Source organism: Lissotriton vulgaris, chromosome 6 (assembly GCF_964263255.1).
Source record: "Lissotriton vulgaris chromosome 6, aLisVul1.2, whole genome shotgun sequence".
Lineage (NCBI taxonomy): Eukaryota > Metazoa > Chordata > Amphibia > Caudata > Salamandridae > Lissotriton > Lissotriton vulgaris.
This window is the reverse complement of record NC_141694.1, coordinates 1,859,446,752-1,859,467,589: the sequence shown is the minus strand read 5'-3', so window position 1 is coordinate 1,859,467,589 and position 20,838 is coordinate 1,859,446,752. Positions and strand designations below refer to the sequence as shown.

The 20,838-nt window shown below is 44.1% G+C and overlaps 1 protein-coding gene across 1 annotated transcript in view; it reads left to right on the top strand.

The window, feature by feature from the left end:
• LOC147709668 (veswaprin-c-like) overlaps positions 1-20,838 on the top strand; it is a 72,867-nt gene that overhangs the window by 20,214 nt on the left and 31,815 nt on the right. The window contains exon 2 of the mRNA XM_086925527.1: positions 5,070-5,222. Coding sequence (XP_086781653.1) covers positions 5,070-5,222 — 153 coding nt within the window. The remainder of the gene's footprint in view (positions 1-5,069; positions 5,223-20,838) is intronic.

Genomic DNA, 20,838 nt, shown 5'->3' with positions numbered 1-20,838 from the left:
TTTCAACAACAGCATTAGCCCTGGGATGATAAAGTGCTGGGAATTTATTTTTAATACAAGCATAGCTTAAAAATGGTTTCATTTCTAAGGACTTAAACTGAAAACCATTGTCGGTGAGTAAAGATTTTGGGAATCCCTCTCTAATAAAAATACTTTAAAGAAATTTAATAACAGAACATGTGTCAATTTTTGACACAGCTTTCAGTTCCAACCACTTAGAAAACATATCCATTAGGACAATAATGAACTTTTGAGAACCATCATTGCAAGAAACAGGGCTCATTATATCTAAAACAATTTCCTCCCACGGTAGGTTAGGACAAGCAAGTGAACTTAAAGAAGGGTTCAAAGTTTTTTGTGATTATTCAGCTGTTTTACATTCTAAACATGATATATCAAAGAGTTCTGTTTCAATATCAATTTTGGGCCACCAATATAAAGATTTAATGTTGAGTTTGGTTCTGGAAATACCAGAATGTCCTTCATGGCATAGAGCTATGATTTTATTTCTTAATTTAGATGGTGGAACAAATGTTTTCCTCTAACAACAAATATTCCATCAATACCCAACTCATTTTGTACTTCCCAGAGCGCTTTCAACTCACCAAGAAGCTAATTTTTTACGCAATCTGTCCAATCATTCTCAATTTTATGTTTTACTGATTGTAAAATATCATCATTTGATTGCGCATCTGCCCATTCTTTTTCTTGTCACACATCACAGTTCTCATTAACAAAAATACCTGCAACACACACATCATTCCAAGGATTTGTGTACATTTTTGTCAAAGGCAGAGACATTCTGCTCCAAAAATCTGCAGTTGAGTTCCTTTTCCCTGGTACATACTGCACCTTATAAATGAAATCTTGTAATCTCATGGAAAACCTGGCAAACCTAGCCGATGCTCTTGACAAACCTTCCGTGGTAAGTATTTTCGTTAAACTCCCTTCCCCAAACAAACTTTCGAAAATGTTCAAGGGCCTATACACACGCGAGTGTTTGCCTTTCTATAACTGAATATTTTTCTTCAGTTGGAGAAATTGACCTGGAGGCAAAAGCAATAACACTTTCACTAACACTAATATTACCTTGGGTAAGGACTGCGCCTAACCCTTTCACACTCGCATCGGTGGTGATGTAATTTTTGGCAGAAGGATCAAACCCTTTCAGAGCAGGTGCTTTTGCAATCGCAGATTTGATATCAAGAAAATACTTTTGCCATAGGTCAGACCATACAAACTTGTTCTTTAGCAAAGAACGCATTTCATGTGTTTTTTCTGAGAACTTGTCAACAAATTTGGAGTTGTACTCTACAAGGCCTAAAAAGGAATGAAGTTCATCTTTATTCTGAGGTGGGGGAGCTTTAAGAATAGCTTTAATCAATTTTTCTTTAGGTTTGATACCATCTTGACTAATTTCATGTCCTAGATAAGTAACTTTTGATTCAGCAAATTTGCACTTGCTTATTTCACCAGTTAAACCCTTCTGCTCAAGAACTTGCAGTACCTTACGCAAAGTTTCATCATGATGTTTTTTTAATTTTTCCCATGATGAGAATATCATCTTGGAAAAATATTACATCATGGATGTTTCCAAACAGCTGTGTCATGAGTCTTTGAAAGACAGCAGCTGCCTATGCCAATCCGAATGGCAATAGGCGGAATTGATAGTATCCGAATGGTGTACAGAAAGCAGTTAGCTGTTTGCACTCAGGATCAAGCATTATTTGATGGTATGCTGAGGACAAATCGAGTGTGGAAAACCACTTAGCATCCCTTGTCAAAGACAGTATTTCATTAATGCGAGGCAATGGAAACTGATCCACAACAATGTTATTGTTCAATCCTCTTAAATCGACACATAAATGGACCTTGCCGTTGGAACATCTAGCGACAACCAACGGAGAGATCCATTCAGAGGATTCAACAGGTTCAATTATGTGAGATTTAATTATTTCTTCCAATTCAAGCTTAACGTCATCTCTGACAATTAGTGGAATATTCCTTGCTTTATGAATCTTGGAAACAGTGTTGGTTTTCAATCTAATAGAATGTAAAAAACGTTTAAATTTTCCAATTTTTCAACTGAAAACATTGGGAAATTCATTTAACACCCATTTCTTGGTGTCTTCAGAGTCACAAGCTACTAAAACTTGTTCTGGACTATTTGGATCTAAGATTATATTTAACTTATGTTTGTCTTTCCATCCCAGTACCGACGGTCCTTCCTTGGCAACATATAACTTACTTAGAGCATGTCTACTTTTAGACCTGAAAACTAATTCTCGAAATCCAATTATGTCAATCTTTTCAGCAGTATAGCTTTCAGGATTAATGTCAGATTCTTCTAAATGACAACCAATGGTGGAATTAAAATGTTGCAACCAAGTATTTTCTGCAATAATTGTATAAGGCGAACCTGAGTCTGCAGTGACCTGTACATTAACACCACCAAAGGAAATCCAACATAAAGGTTTGTTGTCACCTTCACCAGAAATTTTTAAAACAACCTTTTTCTTAGTCATACTTACTGTTGTCCTCATAGTCACTGTCATCAGATGAGTACTCATCAATATCACTTTCTTTCACGCACGCTACATTATTCATTTTTTTATAACTCTTGCATCTGAAGGCTCGTGCAAAATGCCCAATTAACCCACACTCTAAGCACTTAGCAGATCTAGCAGGACATTTGTCGTACCATGCAGCATGAATATTACTACCACAGCGATAGAAAATATACTTAGGTTGTCTATATTTTTAACAAAATGATCACTTTTCTTAACGTCTTTTTTTTCATGCTTTGAATCCGCATTACGAGAAGTTTTGCTTTTAGTATCTGAAATTTTGTTGTCTGGCTCACTACCATCTTTCATTCCAGTGGATAAAGTAGCTTTAGCGCAACGCTCTGACAGCTCTGCTTGTTTCACAATAGTAATAATGTCTTTTAGGCTTGAGTCTCCTTCCACCAATAATCAATCTTGAATGGCTTTGTTGTTAGCGTACATGACAATTTGGTCTCTAATTAGCTCTTCGTGTAAATTGCCAAACTTGCAAGATATAGGTAATTTTCTCAAGGCTGAAACGTAGTCTTCAATAGATTCATGTCTCTCTTGTTTACGCTGAAAGAAAGCATGACGCATTACACCAACGCAGACTGCAGGAGAAAAATGATCATCAAGGTCAAGTAAAGCGGCTTTAAATACATCCATAGCAACAGATCTGTTGTGTTTCTGTAATTGACAATAAATGCGAAGCCCTTCAGGACCAAGACAATATAATAAAATTATTTTCTTTCTCTCAGGAGAAAATAATCCACTGCAGTCTTCAAGATTAGGGATATAATTTAAAAAATACTCCTTCCATTCACTGCATTTGATGACCGGCTCTCCAGGACAAGACAGAAATTCTTTAGGAGTATTAAGATGCAGCACAGAATCACCATGTGGGGGTGCTTCACTTCGGGTAGCCTCTGTAGACATTGTTGCAAATTTATAAATCAACTGAAGAAAATATTTGCTTCCTCAATTTCCTGAAAAGTATTAATCCGGTTAAATAATTCTGTGAAGATCCGAACAGGAAATTCACCGGTGAGCTACGAGGATCCAAAATGCAGTGTTACCAAGGTAACGGAGTTTCAAGATGGCGCCACGTAAGGTTACAACCTTCGTGATGATGATAGCGTGCACACTTGTATCTGCATAGACCAAAACGGCAAGACGTCATGAAGAAGAGCTCACGGACAATGCCGCTCGAGCCACTAAAACACTCGTCTTTGACTCAACACAGTCCCTGGTCAAGGCAGTTAACCGTTGCAGCAACAGGCAAGCAGGCTTTAAAAATGTCTTTTTTTTAAGAAATTCTTTTCTATGCTTACCGGAGACACGGTTGTTGCTGTTGCAATGTTCACTGTTCAAGCTTCCCTTATTCAAGATGCTGGATGTTCCGAATATAATTAAAAGTCCAAGTACAACCTCTGACCTTTTAAGTTGTAACGAAGACAGCGTGGATTCGTTTGAGATTACCTCCCACTCGTCGCCATATTCTGTAGTAATTACTCAGGAACAATTTTCAAGTAAAGTAGTTGTTTATTGGTAATCTCTTCCAGCACATAGGCAAAGCTGCAAACCCATCCTCTGCTACACCACATCTGATCCTAACATTCTCTACTACTAAGGAATACAGAATACAAGAACATTCTACATTCTACACTCTACATACGAAGCTATACACAATACTATATGTATAAATACTACATTACTACAGCACTTTTCCACTCTTTGCCAAGACATCTTTGCCAGCAATGCCACAGTTAAACGAATCACAAGTGTGAAAGATCCCAACTGGGAAGTAATGAGGTAGGCAGGAACAGTTGAGTTTATAAAGATTTATTCATCGAATAAAGATAACATGGATAGGAGCCCACGCCAATCGCCTCACTGGAGTACTCGGAATCTCCTGCACAGAGGGTTCCGAGTTCCAGGGACACGCAGCAGACACGAGCATCCTCACGAGGATACCAAAAAGTCTCTCGCTGAGACAGGGCATGCTTTGCCAAGGCGAAACCTAAAAAGGGAGTTGCACAGGGCATTTGTATTAGACAGCTATACTCCGATCAGAGAGGATTCCTGTTCCTGAACTTCAAACACCCATGTTCATCTCTGCACATCCAAGACCCTGCGATCAGCTGGTGACCACACGTCAGCTGCACAACTTGTCCTCTTCCATCTTATAATAAAATCGCCTCACTCATGCCTGCCCTGGAATCAACAGCCCACCCACCCTAGTCCGGCCCCTTCTCATGTTTTTTGTTCTCATTTTGAACCTCGGGTTAGAAAAGTGAACTGAACTGAACTGAAATGACAGAATTCTCGATTGTTGTCAGGTACAGAACAGTCGTCTCTCAGTATGACGATCATTTTCATTGTGCGATTATATTCGCATTTAAAGATGTCTAATAAAATACTAATATTTTAATTTGAACCTGGAGGTGTCTCCATGAAGGACATTTGGAGAGAGGTCAGGGGGTGGCTTGTTGAATGTCATGAGTGTGTTTTTCTTTCCTACAGAGAGACCTGGCCTGTGCCCGGCGCCAAAAACCAGGTGCCAAGCAGTCGAAGCTCCAACAAAAGCTCCACCGTGTACCCGAGACTGTGACTGCCCAGGAGCAAGGAAGTGCTGCATCCCGTTCTGCAGCCGGGAGTGTACGGAGCCTATAATAGGTAAGAGGCAGACACAATGTGTGGGATTCAGAGCTCAGAGCCCTCACCACGTGACCACATGAGACCCCAGCGCATGCGCACACACTGCAGCACCATTGTTCGTCATGTTTCTGTACTAACTGGGGCTTACTGTGGGGGCGTGGCCAGGGTTTATGGAATCACTTCCGGTGCTCCCCACACATGCCCCCCTTATCGAGTCGGGTTCAAGGGACCTCAGCGGGAGGTTCTTGTAGACACCTCTTTGATTCGCTGATACCGAAAGGAATGTGATGTTTTGGAAAGTTTCCTGATACTTGCATCACTCTTTTACCAAAACTGTTTTTTATCTATATAATATTCTGTCATATAATCGAGAGGATATCTTGATGGTGTTCCCTGCTCCTGCTTAACTCTGTTGGTGGTATTTAGTAAATGGCACATACATGTGACTGAACTGGATGCTGAATCACTCATTTAAGGCCAAACTTATGTCAGCAACAGCACTCCTCCTGCATCACACCCTACCCCCTTCCACGTTCGGAACGGTTTACATTTGTGTGACATAGCCCATAAAACGTCACCAAGTGACGGCTTCCACTCTAGGGTTACATTTCAGACTAAGATTGTTTCTATTTTGGGCGCTCCTGTTGAGGTCTGTTATTGCAGGCACCCTTGAGACAGCCACCTTTAGCTGTGAAGACCGCAGTGTGAAATCCAGACGGCTGAATGTTCTATCTGTAAGAGCACCTGAATTACAAGTCCCCAGGCCCCTCTAACTTTGGAAATATTATACCACAGAAACATTGAAAATTACTATTAGCCCGTACCTAAAACCGTGATATGCAGTCTTATCCTTAACCCCTTAGTGTTCATGCTTCCTGTATGTTTTGTATTGCTTGACATTATTTACATTCCTAGTAGGTCAAATACTGTTTATTTTATTGTCCAAAAATCTCCTCTCAGGCATAAAGTTTGTCATTACTCTCTATCAAATCATCAGAGCTGGGAGATGTGTCCTTTAGACAGCAGAATTCTCCTTAAGACTGGGGTTGAGGAAGCTCTTGTAGCAACCTTGTTTTATTAACTCCAGTACCCCAAAAGTGACCATTAGTGGTAGGGAAAGGGGCGTGTAAAGCTCTGTGAATTTTATGGTGCCCCACTTTTTGGTTTGTTCCCCGTTTCCATATTTTCAGGTCTCTGAGATTTGCTAAGCACAGCTGGGGCAAATTTTTTAAATCTTCACGCAGTCACCTTGCTTCGCTGTGTGATACGGAAAGGGCACGTATGCGCTGTATTTAACAATATTCGGCATATTCCTGTCATTTCGCAGTGCTGGTGCTCAGAGTGCTGCTTAGCACCAACACAGGCACCCTTGCACCACGGTGAAAAGGTGCCTGTGCCATAAGCAGCATTGTGTTTCTTTAGGAAGGGACACGTTCTTGAACAAAACCAATCCCTTAAGGTATTTCCCTCTTTCTGCGTGTGCTGCAGAACGCAGCACACACAGAAAGTGGAAGTAACGAGGAGAAATAGAGCTATTTCTCCTCGTTACGCCTCATCTGGGAGGTCACGCATTTTGACCTATTCCCACGTTCGCCAGTGTTGGTAAATCTGGGAATGCACCAAAATCCATTGGCGGATGCGTGGGAACACCCCAGCTCCCCCATGGAACGCCTCCCAGGGCAGAGTAACGTAACACAACAATTTGCAGTTTGTTGCGTTAACCCAGATTCATCAGGCCACACAGGGCCGCGCACGGTGGCTTAGCAGTGGCTTGAAAAATCGCACTTACGAGGTGCAGCACGCATGCAACACATTGCATGGTGCAAAAGCGACACCACTCTTTAAGAAATATGGCCCAGATTGTTTTGTGTGAAAGTTACTCTGCAAGAATAATCTGTTCAAAACCACATCAACATAGTTTTGATGTTCTTTTCATCTTCAAGTGGCCATATTATATAAGACTGCACTGACCTTGGATGCGCCATGGCCCACCTTTAAAAAAGAGTTGAGGATACCAACAGGGGTGCCGCGCCCTATTACCAGAAATGTGTAATAAACTCCTCGAACATGATAAACCCAAACTAGCCCTTGTGTATCAGATGGCAGTCACTAGGAGACAACTCTCACTCAGTCCTTAGGAGGCCTTATTGGTTTCCATATTCAAGCCCAGGAGGACCCTATAGATCTATAGTCGTCCTGTATTCCGACTAGTAATTCCTCAACAAAATTCTAGTAATTTGTACCATTATAGTGCATCATCAGTTAATTCATCCTGACCAAAGTGGGTTTAACTCAGAAAAGACCCCACCCCTGATCATAAGGAGCCTATAAAATGAACGGAAGCTCCCCCTCTGACACGGTCCACATCCGCTTGAAAAACCATTGAAGCTAGAAGGCCATTGCTACCCTGAAATGGAGCTACCTCTTCCATGTACCGGCTAGGTTTGTTTTCACAAAGCCAGCCTTATAGAAGATCACGCGACTTTACACAGACCCTATGGTCAGAGTCTGGGTGGGTAGAATGATATGGCACCTGTTAAGTGTTGGCAGAGGGACCTGTCAGGGATGCCCTCTCTCCCCTTTGCTCTTTGCGTTAGCCGTGGAACCCTTGCTGCATGGTCAGGGCAAGAGGGTCTTACATGGAGCATTCCTCTTGCTGACCGGACACATCCGATGTCACTGTATGCTGCTGACATCCGGGTATGCATCAAGGATATCAAGGGGGACCTTTCTGCCGTAAAGTGCTGCCCCCAGCAGGATTCCCTTACTCACCTTACTCAGAGTGAAATATCACACCCAGCATACACCTCCCTGGCCATCCTCCCCTCTTCCTTACGACAGGCTCACCGACCCATGGTTCAGCCTGTTCTGGTGATTTTTCTCTTTTATTTTTATGAAAAAGGGAATTCTGTCCAGTTTAATATGTGCACTATATGACAGCTGGTAGAGCAATTAGATCTCACCCTCTGGATGGCTCCTCTCATGGGATTAAGATTCATGTAAATCCTTAAGCAATACCCCATGGAGTAAACGGGATATTACACCAAATTATTGCTAATTGTCTGAATATCAAATGCCAATAAAGGTGTTTAAAATAAAAAATGTAAGCATTAGACAGCTAGTGAAGAGACCAGAGAGCTTAACAGGGTGTCCACAGTACCAAAGTTGAGATTAGCATAAAAGCCCAGACCAGGCAGCAGGTGCTCAAAGTAGAGTTTAGATGCTGCTCAGCTGTGGCACCAAGGATTCCTAAAACACTTAGGCCCTGATTTATAATTTGTCCGACAGGTTCCTCTCCACCTTATTACAAGTGCATGACATCCTATGGCACTTGTTAAAAGGCACAAAAGATATCCCCACATTTGTGACTAATTATTCCTCCACCAAACTCGAGATCAGGCCCTTTGCGATTCACTGCCTTTGACATATATTGCTGTAAGTTGAGCCTAGAGTCAAAGCTGATTGAAAATAAAACAAACTACCATAAGATATACTTCCTAATTGCACACTTTCAATTACTTTCCTTGGGATGCCAAAAATCTTATCACCTGGTTTCTGTTGTATGTTATCTCTATGTTGGGATTATCATAGGAACCCCACCTTTTCACATGTGCATTAAAACAGCCATCCCTCCCGTCCTCACACCTGCCCGGGCACTTCAAATAGCCCCCGGCATTGGTGTTCCAGTGAAATTTAAACAATTAGGTTGAGAAGGCAAAAGACCAAGAACATCATGAATAAAAAGAATAAAAGAGGATGTTCTGCTTGTAAATTGGCTTTAGCATAGCCATGGGCCTATCTTGAGAGGTCCTAGTCCATCGGCCCCACTCTAGAACCTAGCCTGGTCCCAGAGAGCAGACCTCCAGTGAGGGGGGTGGGGTTGTTGGGGGCTATTATGAAATTTGGCTAAATGGTGCATTCAGGCTAAATTCCATTCGTTTAGGAGTCTGTCCTTAAGCATTCCAATACTTCAGCATCTGACACAGTCCCCAGGAGTAATTATTTTTAACAGCAGCACATCATGTTGACATGCTCTTATAACGATTTCGAAAGTCTGGAGACCTTCCAACTGGTTTCGGTGTTACCATCGCAGCTTGGACTCTGATTCAGCATGAGATTTTGAGGTTTGGGATTAAGTTTTTGTCATGTTCTCTGTTAAAATGCAAAACAACAGTTGATGGACAGAATGCAGAACAATGTCATACATTCACCCCAGTACAGAGATCTGGGCCTAAATCCATCGTTTTTTGCACTCCACACCACCCCAGTTCAGACATGGCCATATTTAAATCAGCCTTGACTCTGGCCTCATGGGAACAGTCCAGCCTGAACTGCCAAGCCATGTCTTTCCTAGACCGGAATCAAGCATCCTAGGACCGGTTTCTGGCTATCAGCCTTCTTCAGCCTGGATAGCTTGACTCCAGTGGTGTGGAGAGCATGGGACTCACGTCTGAGCATACCCATCCCACTCTGCGTGACAAAATGCAAAACAACAGTTGATGGACAGAATGCAGAACAATGTCATACATTCACTCCAGTACAGAGATCTGGGCCTAAATCCATCGTTTTTTTGCACTTCACACCACCCCAGTTCAGACATGGCCATATGCAAATCAGCCTTGACCCTTTGCCTCATGGGAACAGTCCAGCCCGGACTGCCAAGCCATGCCTTCCCTGGACCGGAATCAAGCATCCTAGGACCATTTTCTGGCTATCAGCCGTCTTCAGCCAGGATAGCTTGACTCCAGTGGTGTGGAGAGCATGGGACTCACGTCTGAGCATACCCATCCCAGTCGGGGTGACAAAATGCAAAACAACAGTTGATGTACAGAATGCAGAAAAATGTCATACATTCACCCCAGTACAGAGATCTGGGCCTAAATCCATTGTTTTTTGCACTCCACACCACCCCAGTTCAGACATGGCCCTATGCAAATCAGCCTTGACCCTGTGCCTCATGGGAACAGTCCAGCCCGAACTGCCAAGCCATGTCTTTCCTGGACCGGAATCAAGCATCCTAGGACCGGTTTCTGGCTATCAGCCATCTTCAGCCAGGATAGCTTGACTCCAGTGGTGTGGAGAGCATGGGACTCACATCTGAGCATACCCATCCCACTCGGGGTGACAAAATGCAAAATAACATTTGATGGACAGAATGCAGAACAATGTCATACATTCACCCCAGTACCGAGATCTGGGCCTAAATCCATCATTTTTGTGCACTTCACACCACCCCAGTTCAGACATGGCCATATGCAAATCAGCCTTGACCCTGTGCCTCATGGGAACAGTCCAGCCCGAACTCCCAAGTCATGTCTTTCCTGGAGCGGAATCAAGCATCCTAGGACCGGTTTCTGATGGCAGCCGTCTTCAGCCAGGATAGCTTGACTCCAGTGGTGTGGAGAGCATGGGACTCACGTCTGAGCATACCCATCCCACTCTGCATGACAAAATGCAAAACAACAGTTGATGGACAGAATGCAGAACAATGTCATACATTCACCCCAGTACAGAGATCTGGGCCTAAATCCATCGTTTTTTTGCACTCCACACGACCCCAGTTCAGACATGGCCATATGCAAGGCATGGCAGTTCGGGCTGGACTGTTCTCATGAGGCACAGGGTCAAGGCTGATTTTGAAAGACTGGGGAGAAAAACATAATATTCTAACCTATACCCAGGGCATAATTACAGACTTGCCGCATGTGCCATATAATCCATCATCTGCTGAACAATCTGCAGTTTTTAGCAACAAAACGGTATTGCTTCTAACTCAAATGGTTCAAAAGTTACTAAAACGGCTGTGACAAGTGTTGCACTACAGCACAAGTCCAGTGGCCAATTTTTAATGGTCCCCTTTCTGTTGTTTATTGCTATATTTGTGTGCCAAAATGGTACTAATGAGGTGCAACTAATACCAAAATAATGAAGTAATACTATCAAAAAATGTCCTGCCTTACGACACATAATTTGCTGTATCTTGCAGCATAATTTAACTAACCCTGCCACACAATTTGGCCCTGCCCTGCCTCATAATTCTTTCCTATCCCATGCAATTACATGCAGTTCCTTGCTGACCGCTCACAGTTCACTGTACTATATTAGGACTGTAACTTATAAACTAGCAATACCAAAAGGATCTCTGTGACAAAAGCTGTCAGTTGATGAGCGATCTACATGAAATGCAGTTCTGTGATCTGCATGGTGTTCACTCTTTGCAGTAGGCACAATAACTCTCTGCACTACTATATCATGCGTGGAAACTGCCAGTAGACAAATCTCCAATTTCTCTCGAGCAGGAAAACGAATCGCCAGAGGTATCTTGACATTTTAATTGTTTCCTGAAACATTGACACACACAAGGAAGGTGCTTCCTAAACCTGTGATATTTCTAAAAACTGCGTCCCCTGAAGTCAGCACCAGGTGCAGCTGAACCGGTTGCACCACCCTAGAGCCGGCCCTGCTCAACATGTGCAACAAATGTACCATTCACATACATGGATATGAGTAATCACAGTTAAACAGGACTGGCAGGCTAGGGAAGACCATGGCACACCCAACCCACGGGCGGTGGGTTATATTTGAAAGTGGTGGGGCGCAAAGTGATTTGCATACAGCACCGTAGCGAGCGAGCGCAGCGAGCGATCCCGAACCCCAAAAGCGCGGTTTGGGGGTATTACCCCCCCCCCCCCCCCCCCAAGAACATTTTGGAAAAAAAGAAGAAATATCGTGCATTTTCAAGCAAATTTGAGAAAGCAGGAAGGTTAATGAAGCAATTGTGAAAGTGCAGTTATTACATTAATAGTTGTCCTAACATAGGTTCCTGCTTATTCAGTATCACTGCAACCTACTCAGACTGAATTTGAAATTCGTAATGCTACTCAAAATCCATGAATACATACGTTTTCTTGTCACACTATGCCCACGTTGGCAAAATAGCCAGCGCTGATTTGGTTTCGGATATTTGCCCTGTACAAGATCACATCTTAGTTTAGTAACGCGCTTAAAAATAGGTTTAAAAAAAATATTTGTATTTATTTATTCTATTCACGGACATAGCACGGACATGAGCATTGCCATTAAGCCTCAGTCTCTTTATCATTCATGAGCAGTGTGTCACCCTGGTCAATGTCATAAGACAGACCTAGTACCTGTGATGGGTATAGGGAACCAAGTCAGAAAATCATCCACAAGGTGTCTGTGGGCCTCTGCTTTTTGTTTATGACTAGGCAGAGCTGGGACTTTGTATGGAGAGGAGAGAAAAAAAACAGCTGATAAAGAAAAGTGTATAGGTAAAGTGGAGACAGAGCTGATAAGGGCTGAAGAATAGACAGACAAGAGCTATAGTGGAGGGGAGAGGGAGAAGGGCAGGGTTAGAAGGGGCCAGGAACGGACAGAATGCTGAATTGGGACAAAGCAAATTAGAAATAGTGGGAGGGAGGTGACAGACCTGGGAGCGCAAAGGAAAGAGACCTGTCACAGAGGAATGAGGATATAGACAGTGTCTATATCCTCACTCCTCTGTGACAGTAGATAAATGATAAAGTAGAGCTGCATTGGTGGCAGCTGTGGCCACTAGGTCCCTAATGATATGCAAAGGCATCATAATCAGTTACTTACATTAACTCAGCTGTCTTCTGCATTAAGAAGTATCCCATTCATACAGTTTCAGCATAAAACAAATAACAATGTGGTATGTGGTTGCATCCATCCGCAGGGTCCCATTGTTGACACTAGCACCGGCCATAGTACAAGAGCATCCTTTAGAGAGCCCAACACACACACACAGAAACCCCCTCCCCCCCACACACACACACAGAGCCCCAACAAGGTTCACTGAGTATAAAAGCGTGACCAGACACTGAAGACATCATTTAGAGGTCACTAGCAGGAAAAAAGTCACCATCCCCATCCAATCCTATAATTTTTTTTAGTCCACTTATGGAGGCCACTATGCCTTTAAATACCCTAATTGCATCGCACGCTATTTCCTCACAGACTTCCACCAAGCTGAGTGAGGGAATTGATGTCCTGCAACCGTTAATCACAGCTGTTTAATTTAGCTTTTCAGATGAAGTGAGGCCTTAATTGATTATTTGATTTAAGGTTTGGAATGTCCGATGGTTTTCAAATTATGGTGGAATAATTTGTTTCTGTGGCTAAAGACAAATGGACCACACACGGAACAGAGGGCAAGGAAATCGGCGGGAGAACAGAGGGGAAGGCTAACGGAAGAACAGACGGCAAGGAAAACGAAAGAAAAGAGGCCAGGCAAGGATTGGAAATTAGGAAAACGAATGAAAAGAGGCTGGGGAAGGAAAACGGGAAACATTGCCTTACAGTTACATAACGCATGTGCATACAGGCACATACAAATATATAAAAATAGAAAACAGAATCTACACTCACATGCATACACGCATTCACACACACAGCCAGAGGTATAATGTAGATTAAAGGGAAGTTCAAAGCTGTTCCCATAACCCTGTGCTCTATGGAGAGTAAACAATCTGCGCAGATAATTGATGCAAGCTGCGGCTGCTGTTTACTTTCCAGCTGAAAGACAGTAGCAACCAACACACACAAATAAAGCGATCAACGGCTGAAAGATTCACCAATAGCCCGCAGACGTCATAGCACAAATGCAAATCCATTCTGCAGATGGGAAGTGTTCAGAATGCGTCTGCCTGGTTGCATGAGTGCGCATGATGTAGTGCACTCCTCACCCAGCATGAAGTGAATCGTGATGTGAGGCAATGAAAAACACCAGTATGTGAAACTGCAAAAGTAGAGAAGTTGCAGAAAAAAAGGACAAATCATTTTCAATACCATCACAGCTCGTGCGTGCATATTTACCCAATACTCATGGTTGCTCGCCGCGAGGTGCTGTTATTCTTTGTATTAACACTCGGAAATATAAGCAACGATATTTCCCTTGAAAAAACATGCAGAACACCGAGGACTCCTGAACGCAAACCATGTCAATTTGAATTGGACATTCGTTCCCAAGTCTGACGTGCGTGACAATGCAGTCGGATGCATGGTTTCGCAAATGACATTGAACCAATTCTTTTTTTGATGCATTCCTTACAGTATTCAAACTGCCTTTTATCGCACTGGTCTGTAAATACAACATAAGCCAACAGGTCACTTAGCATAATGTGCAGGCCAGACCACTAACAGTAGGGGCAAGCTGCGCGCCACCAGCAACAGTCAAAACCACCACTGCTGTAAGCTGTAGCTAGAAACAGGACCGGCACATAAGCAGACGGAGCGGTGCAATTAAGGACAATTAAGTCAGTATTAAATAAATTATGCCAGATTTCCTGTGCAGTATGGTTTCAAAAGATCAGTTTCAGATGTTGCTTTTATTCATAAACTTTTGCAGTATAAATAAAACGTTGTGTGCGCTGCACACTAATTCTTATACTTAACTTACCATAAAAATTAAATTCAAACACAAACATAACCTTTGAATCTCATCCTTTCCCACAAGGCGGACGCGCAGCCCACCCCATTCAGAGTCTGTGCTCTCCGCTCTCTGCTCGGTGTAGCTAGGACGGAGGGCACGGGTGTTTGTCCTGAAACTCCAGGCTGGCAGATGAAGTATTTACAGTACACAACATGGAAAGAGACAAGAAACACACTGCGCACAGGGTATGAGTTTTTGTTACTGACACAGCATGTGAGTGGCAGCCCTCCAACCACCCCTACCACTTCTCTTTCATGATGGCTGTTAGGTGGGTGTAAGTGACACACTACCTCCTCGTCCATCTAGGGGTATATTTAATATTAAAGTATATCCTGATGGCTTGCTTTCTCAGCATTACACAGGAGTCGGACCAGGGTGCTCTCTGGCAGTGACGGTACACCGCGGCCCAGAGAGCCTGCCCTGCTGTAAAATATAAGCTTTGAATGCACACTCTGCCTTACCTGCACCGTGACGCCGGTGACGGTGAGGCAGGAGTCACACACAGTCTGCTGCCTACGCACTCCAGGCTAGACATCACAGCGGCGGGCGTCCCGAAGTCAGACAGTGATTGGCCTGCACTGAACCAGCCAATCCTGGCGCTGCATGCAGCACCAGGATTGGCTAGGGGGGCACCATGACTGCTCGCCCTATCTCCCTTTGCAACCCCGGGGGCTGCGGCCCGCCCCCTGGTCCTCTCTCTAAGGGGAACTTCAGCAGGGGCTGCATCTGCGCATGCTCGGGCTTGGTGCTGCCCTAAAATTCACTTGCGCAGTACTGCTGCAGCTGAGTTGACTGTCACTCAAGCTGCAGCAGTCCCAGCCCCCCCCCCATCCTGGGCACTCCGGAATCGTCAGATGTCTCCCGGATTCCTGACCGGTGGTAGCGCTAGCAATCATTTTTCTTTTAGTAAAATAAAAATAATTTTAGTGACGACGCGGTGGGTCCATGGGGCTTAGTGGGGCTACGCCCCTATGCTCCAATGGACGCACCGCGGCTGACCCGGCCCCAACAGAATGAGCCAGGTAAAGCTGGGCCAACAACTTGGCAGATGTGCTTTGCTGAGGGTCCTGTGCCATACCCATCCATCCATAGTCATCCTGACCCCTCATGGGTACCTGGGACGGATTGATGCTGCTGAGGTGCTTCTCACACCCGATGGACTATTACATAGAGGTGGAGAGGTGTGGTGCAGTTCGATCCCCGGCTGCGACAGCTCAGCTCAGCACCATGTGAATCTGGGCAATAGCTCACTTAATTTCCACGACGGCCCTCAGTGCCTTGATACCTGTATGGGTGAGTAGTTTGTGCTTTACAAATACAGATTTACATTTTTACATTTACAAATATCAAGAATAAACTCGGGGCAACAAACACTACCAGAGGCTGTGGCTAAGAAAATGGACACAACATGTCTCTGTGTGAGGACCTCAATGAGGCTCTGGGCAGAGTGCAGGAAGCTGAGAACTAAATAGCAGAACTGAAAGACAAAGTTAACAAGCATTTGCAATGCAATAGGTCTCGCATTAGGAAATTTTGAGCTATTGGTATTGTAAATGACAATTTTTTTATTTCTGTGTTGGTTTTGAAAATAGCTAAATTAATAACTTTGGCATTTACAATGCCAATAGTTATAACATTCGCAAATGTTACACCTATAGCATTTGTAATGCAATATGTGTTGTATTTACGTGACTTAGATGTATTGCTATTACAATTAACAATGGCTTTTAATTTTTTAAAATAATTAATACTTAAATAAAAGTTATTGTAATTTAAAATAGCAATAGCTTAAACTTTTGTAAATAACTTTTGTGAAGATTGTGTTAAGTGTATTTTATTGGGACGAAAATCCAAGAACAGAAGTAAAATATTAACATCTTTTTGTGACATTTGAAATAAAGTTTGAGACATTGAGAGAACATATTTGAACCAGTTGTTGTTGAATGGTTGCACAGATTGATGCTGTGGTGCCGCTGAGTGAGTGCGATAGAGTGAGGGCGATAGATAGAGTGAGGGCAATGGATGGAGTGAGGGTGATATGGATGGAGTGAGGGAGATATGGATGGAGTGAGGGCGTGATGGATGGAGTGAGGGCGTGATGGATGGAGTGAGTGAGGGCTGAATGGAGTGAGTGAGGGCGTGCTGGATGGAGTGAGTGAGGGCGTGCTGGATGGAGTGAGTGAGGGCGTGCTGGATGGATGGAGTGAGGGCAAGCTGGATGGAGTGTGGGCGTGCTGGATGGAGTGAGTGAGGGCTGGATGGATGGAGTGAGGGCGTGCTGGATGGAGTGAGTGAGGGCATGCTGGATGGATGGAGTGAGGGCGTGCTGGATGGATGGAGTGAGGGCGTGCTGGATGGATGGAGTGAGGGTGTGCTGGATGGATGGAGTGAGGGCGTGATGGATGGAAGGAGTGAGGGCGTGATGGATGGAGTGAGGGCGTGATGGATGGATGGAGTGAGGGCGTGATGGTTAGATGGAGTGAGGGCGTGATGGATGGATGGAGTGAGTGAGGGCGTGATGGAGTGATGGAGTGAGGGCGTTATGGAGTGATGGAGTGAGGGCGTGATGGAGTGATGGAGTGAGGGGGTGATGGAGTGAGGGCGTGATGGAGTGATGGAGTGAGGGCGTGATGGAGTGATGGATGGATAGAAAGTGCCTATAAATTAACCCATCTGAAACATAAACACCTAATAAACAAAAATGCCTGATTATTGAAAAGGAATAGACCAAGATATTAGATTTGTGCAAATACAATAAACAGAAGTAAGACCGTGAAGGAACAGGAGCGAGAGAGACTGAAACTGAGGAAGAGTGTAGAGGCCAAGACAGGGCAGACATGGCTTTGGCGGCGATGGGACTGCGTTATTACAGGGAACGTCTCAGCACCAGCTTCTGCACGATCGAGGTACTTGCAAAGTACTCGATAAACACTGCTAAGCTCCAAGTAATAGACCTGCTGAGATAGGTTTACTGTCTTAAGTGTGAGCCAAGAAATGATGTGTCCTAGTGCGCAAATCTGAATCCCCCCCAAAAAAAGGCTGCAGAGCAGAACTAGAAGATCCCATATCCTCAGGATGCAGACTCTGATAGCGAGAGTACATGTTCACTCTAAGATAGTTACATACCAGATCACCGCCCAGCAGTTCACCTCTCTGACACCAACAACAAATGCAGGCGCCCTCGCCAAGGACAGACTGTATGAACACAAGTGGAATGGAAAGAGGTCAGTAAATTCAGTCACAAGAACATACCCGCAGACGACGGGCTATGAAGAAAACATGAAAGGGCACGAGAAGACAGGCTCTGCAGTCACGTGACTGCTGATGGCGGATAGGTTAGTAGTTAGCGGCTCCAAGAGCCACTGCCTAGAGGGAACAAAAAAGCTTGTTTCAAATATTCAATTATTATCGTGTCATCCCTGTGACCGAGTATGCATGAGTGCGTCATAAAAAATGAAAAAGCAGAGTCTCTGGTAAAGCTAACATTGGGCCGGGCCGTGCATACCTTTCTTTCTCCCTTGCAGAAGCAATAAGATTCTTTAGAGCATGTGCCTCCTGCATCAACCCTCAGTGGTTGTGTGCAGTTTCCAGGCTGAACTGCACCATTTCATATGGGTTGGCGAACGCTCGCTGAATTTCACCTGGGCATCGTGTGAGTCTCATTCCTGGTGTTTCCTTTAAGAACCATGTACTGGGACACTAAGTAAGATGACTGCCATACATACACATTATATAGTTATTTGTGAACAAGCACTAATAAAGCCTATGAGATCTATTGGCTTTGGCAGTGATTTCAGCCATGGTGACAGCTGCGTGGCTGCTGTTCAGCAGGATAGCAAATAATTATTTTAAAAGTGCTATGACGCAGCCGGCACTAATGCGCGTAATAGATGGGTGATAAGTCAATAGACAGAGAGAAAAGGAAAGGAGAGAGAATGTGGATGGGGATAGGACATGCGAGAGACAATGGGTAACCATACTGAAACCAGGCCGGTGCCCACCCGGCATTTGCCCAGAGTGCACTTTATCTAATTATTTACGGGACCCGTTTTTAGGTCCTTTGCGAGTGCCCACCTCGCATATATAATTATATTTTAATTCGAGGGTGCCTACCGCTCTTGCCCCCGAAAGAAATAACTGCCGCAGCCCTGCTCCGTGAAAACCGGAAGTCAGGCACTTTTGGCCGAGACGGGGGCGGGGCCTGCAATCCAACAGGAAGTCCCGCCCGCCGCCGCCGAGGAAGAAGTGAAGCCGGCCGACTGATGGCCTCTCCGCAGCCCGGGGCTCCCTTGAGTCGAGGAGAGTCCCGGGGCTGCCAACAGCAAAACAGCCAGAGTGTTGTGGGGCTTCCAGGTGCTGGAGGGAGCCCCGGAAGTGAAGTCCTGCCCCCTGGTGCCACGACGAGATGAGACTGCCGCAGAGAGGAGCCCGATCCCCAGCAACAGCCCGGTGAGTGCCCGACCAGCGCTGCAGAGGAGACACGGAACACGCCGAAAGAGCCCGGTGAGTGAGAAGGGAGGGGGGTGTACGCGCGTGTGTCTGTGTGTGTTCGAATGTGAGTGTGCGCGTGGGTCTGCGTGTGTGTATGCAGTGTGTGTGTGGCTGTGTATGTGCGCATGCGTGAGTGTGGAGTGTGTTTGCGCATGGGAATGAGGCACGAGAGGGGGCACGGCGCCGTGCGCGCCGGCGAGGTGAAATTTGCGCTCTGCGCTCGTGCACCCTCTCGTGTCCACATTCCCAAATACGGGTAACGTTAGTTGTCTTGCTGACAGCATTCAATGCTTTCGCATTGAATGCTAGGTGAATGCTAGGTCAGCTCGACCTAAAAAAATCTAGATGACAATTTTCCACTTTAACTCCTCCTCAATAGCACTGCTGCAACGTGAGGACGATGCAGGAGAGCACTCCCAAAGGAACACATAACAATAAGGTGGCAAGAAACAATTATTATACATTAAATAAGAAATGAAAACAATCAAAGTTATCTGCAACCAACCTATCAAATTAAATTAAAAATCATATAATATATGGAAACACTTTCCCAATTAACAAACAATATTAATAAGACCAGAAAATGCTCAACAAAATGCTTTTCAAAAAGAATTACAGCCATGCACTGTGATTCTACTGGATTGCAAACCTACAAAAGAAGGCTGCAAAATTTTAACAAAGTTTGCACAGCCACAAATAATGCAGAAAAGCAATTTTACCTGAAAATGGAAGCTGACAAAATTAATATATATCTAAAAGTATGTTAAAATAACAATTCTCGCCTGCCTCATTAGGAACACTGCTCAGTCGCATTCCAACATTTCCCTATGGGAGCTTGCATTAAGGCTGTAATACATGCTCCCATAAGTAATTGGGAGGTGTGCTTCATCCCTGCACCCCACATGCCTGCCAACGAGTGCAGGTATCAACAGGAGGCAGCATAGGGCCCCACTCAGCCACCAACCGCAGGCCTCACACACAAGATGGCCCTTCTGGAGGCCCCAAACACGCTTTCCAACATGGTTTTCATATCAGACTGGCTGGTATGTTAACCATGCCGGAAACCGTGCATCATAATCTCAAGGGCGGAAAGGCCAGCGCTTTCAACAAAAATTTAAAAGGAAAATAAAATAAATACACAGTCACCGACGTACTCAAAATAAAAAGAAAACCTTCAAAGTATTGTAACCAAAGCACAGAACTAAATATAATGAGAAATAGCATTTCAACAAATGTAAAAATGAAATAAAACAAACAAAAACCTTTCTAAATTCAACATTAAAAAAGAAACCAACATTCTGTCAACAGACTGCAGCAAAAATTGTGCTAGGAACAAAACCAAGCAGAGAAGAAAAGCAAAAATCAAGAACTAAAATGAATTAAAGTCATAATCCAAAGTTAAAACGGGATCATGCCATGTAAACATTTTAAAATAAATGTAAAATTACTTGTTATTTAAAATAATGTACATTGTTGATATTGTAAAACCCACAGATAAAATGTCAGAAAAAGGAAAAATACATCAAATTCCCAAAAGGGAAGCTGGTATTAAATTGTAGAGGATATACTTCTAGTAAATACTGCACCACCAGAGAGAAAACACATTGAAAGGCACCCCAAAAAATATTCAAATGCATGCTATAGCAGGGCTACCACTTAACATAAATAGTT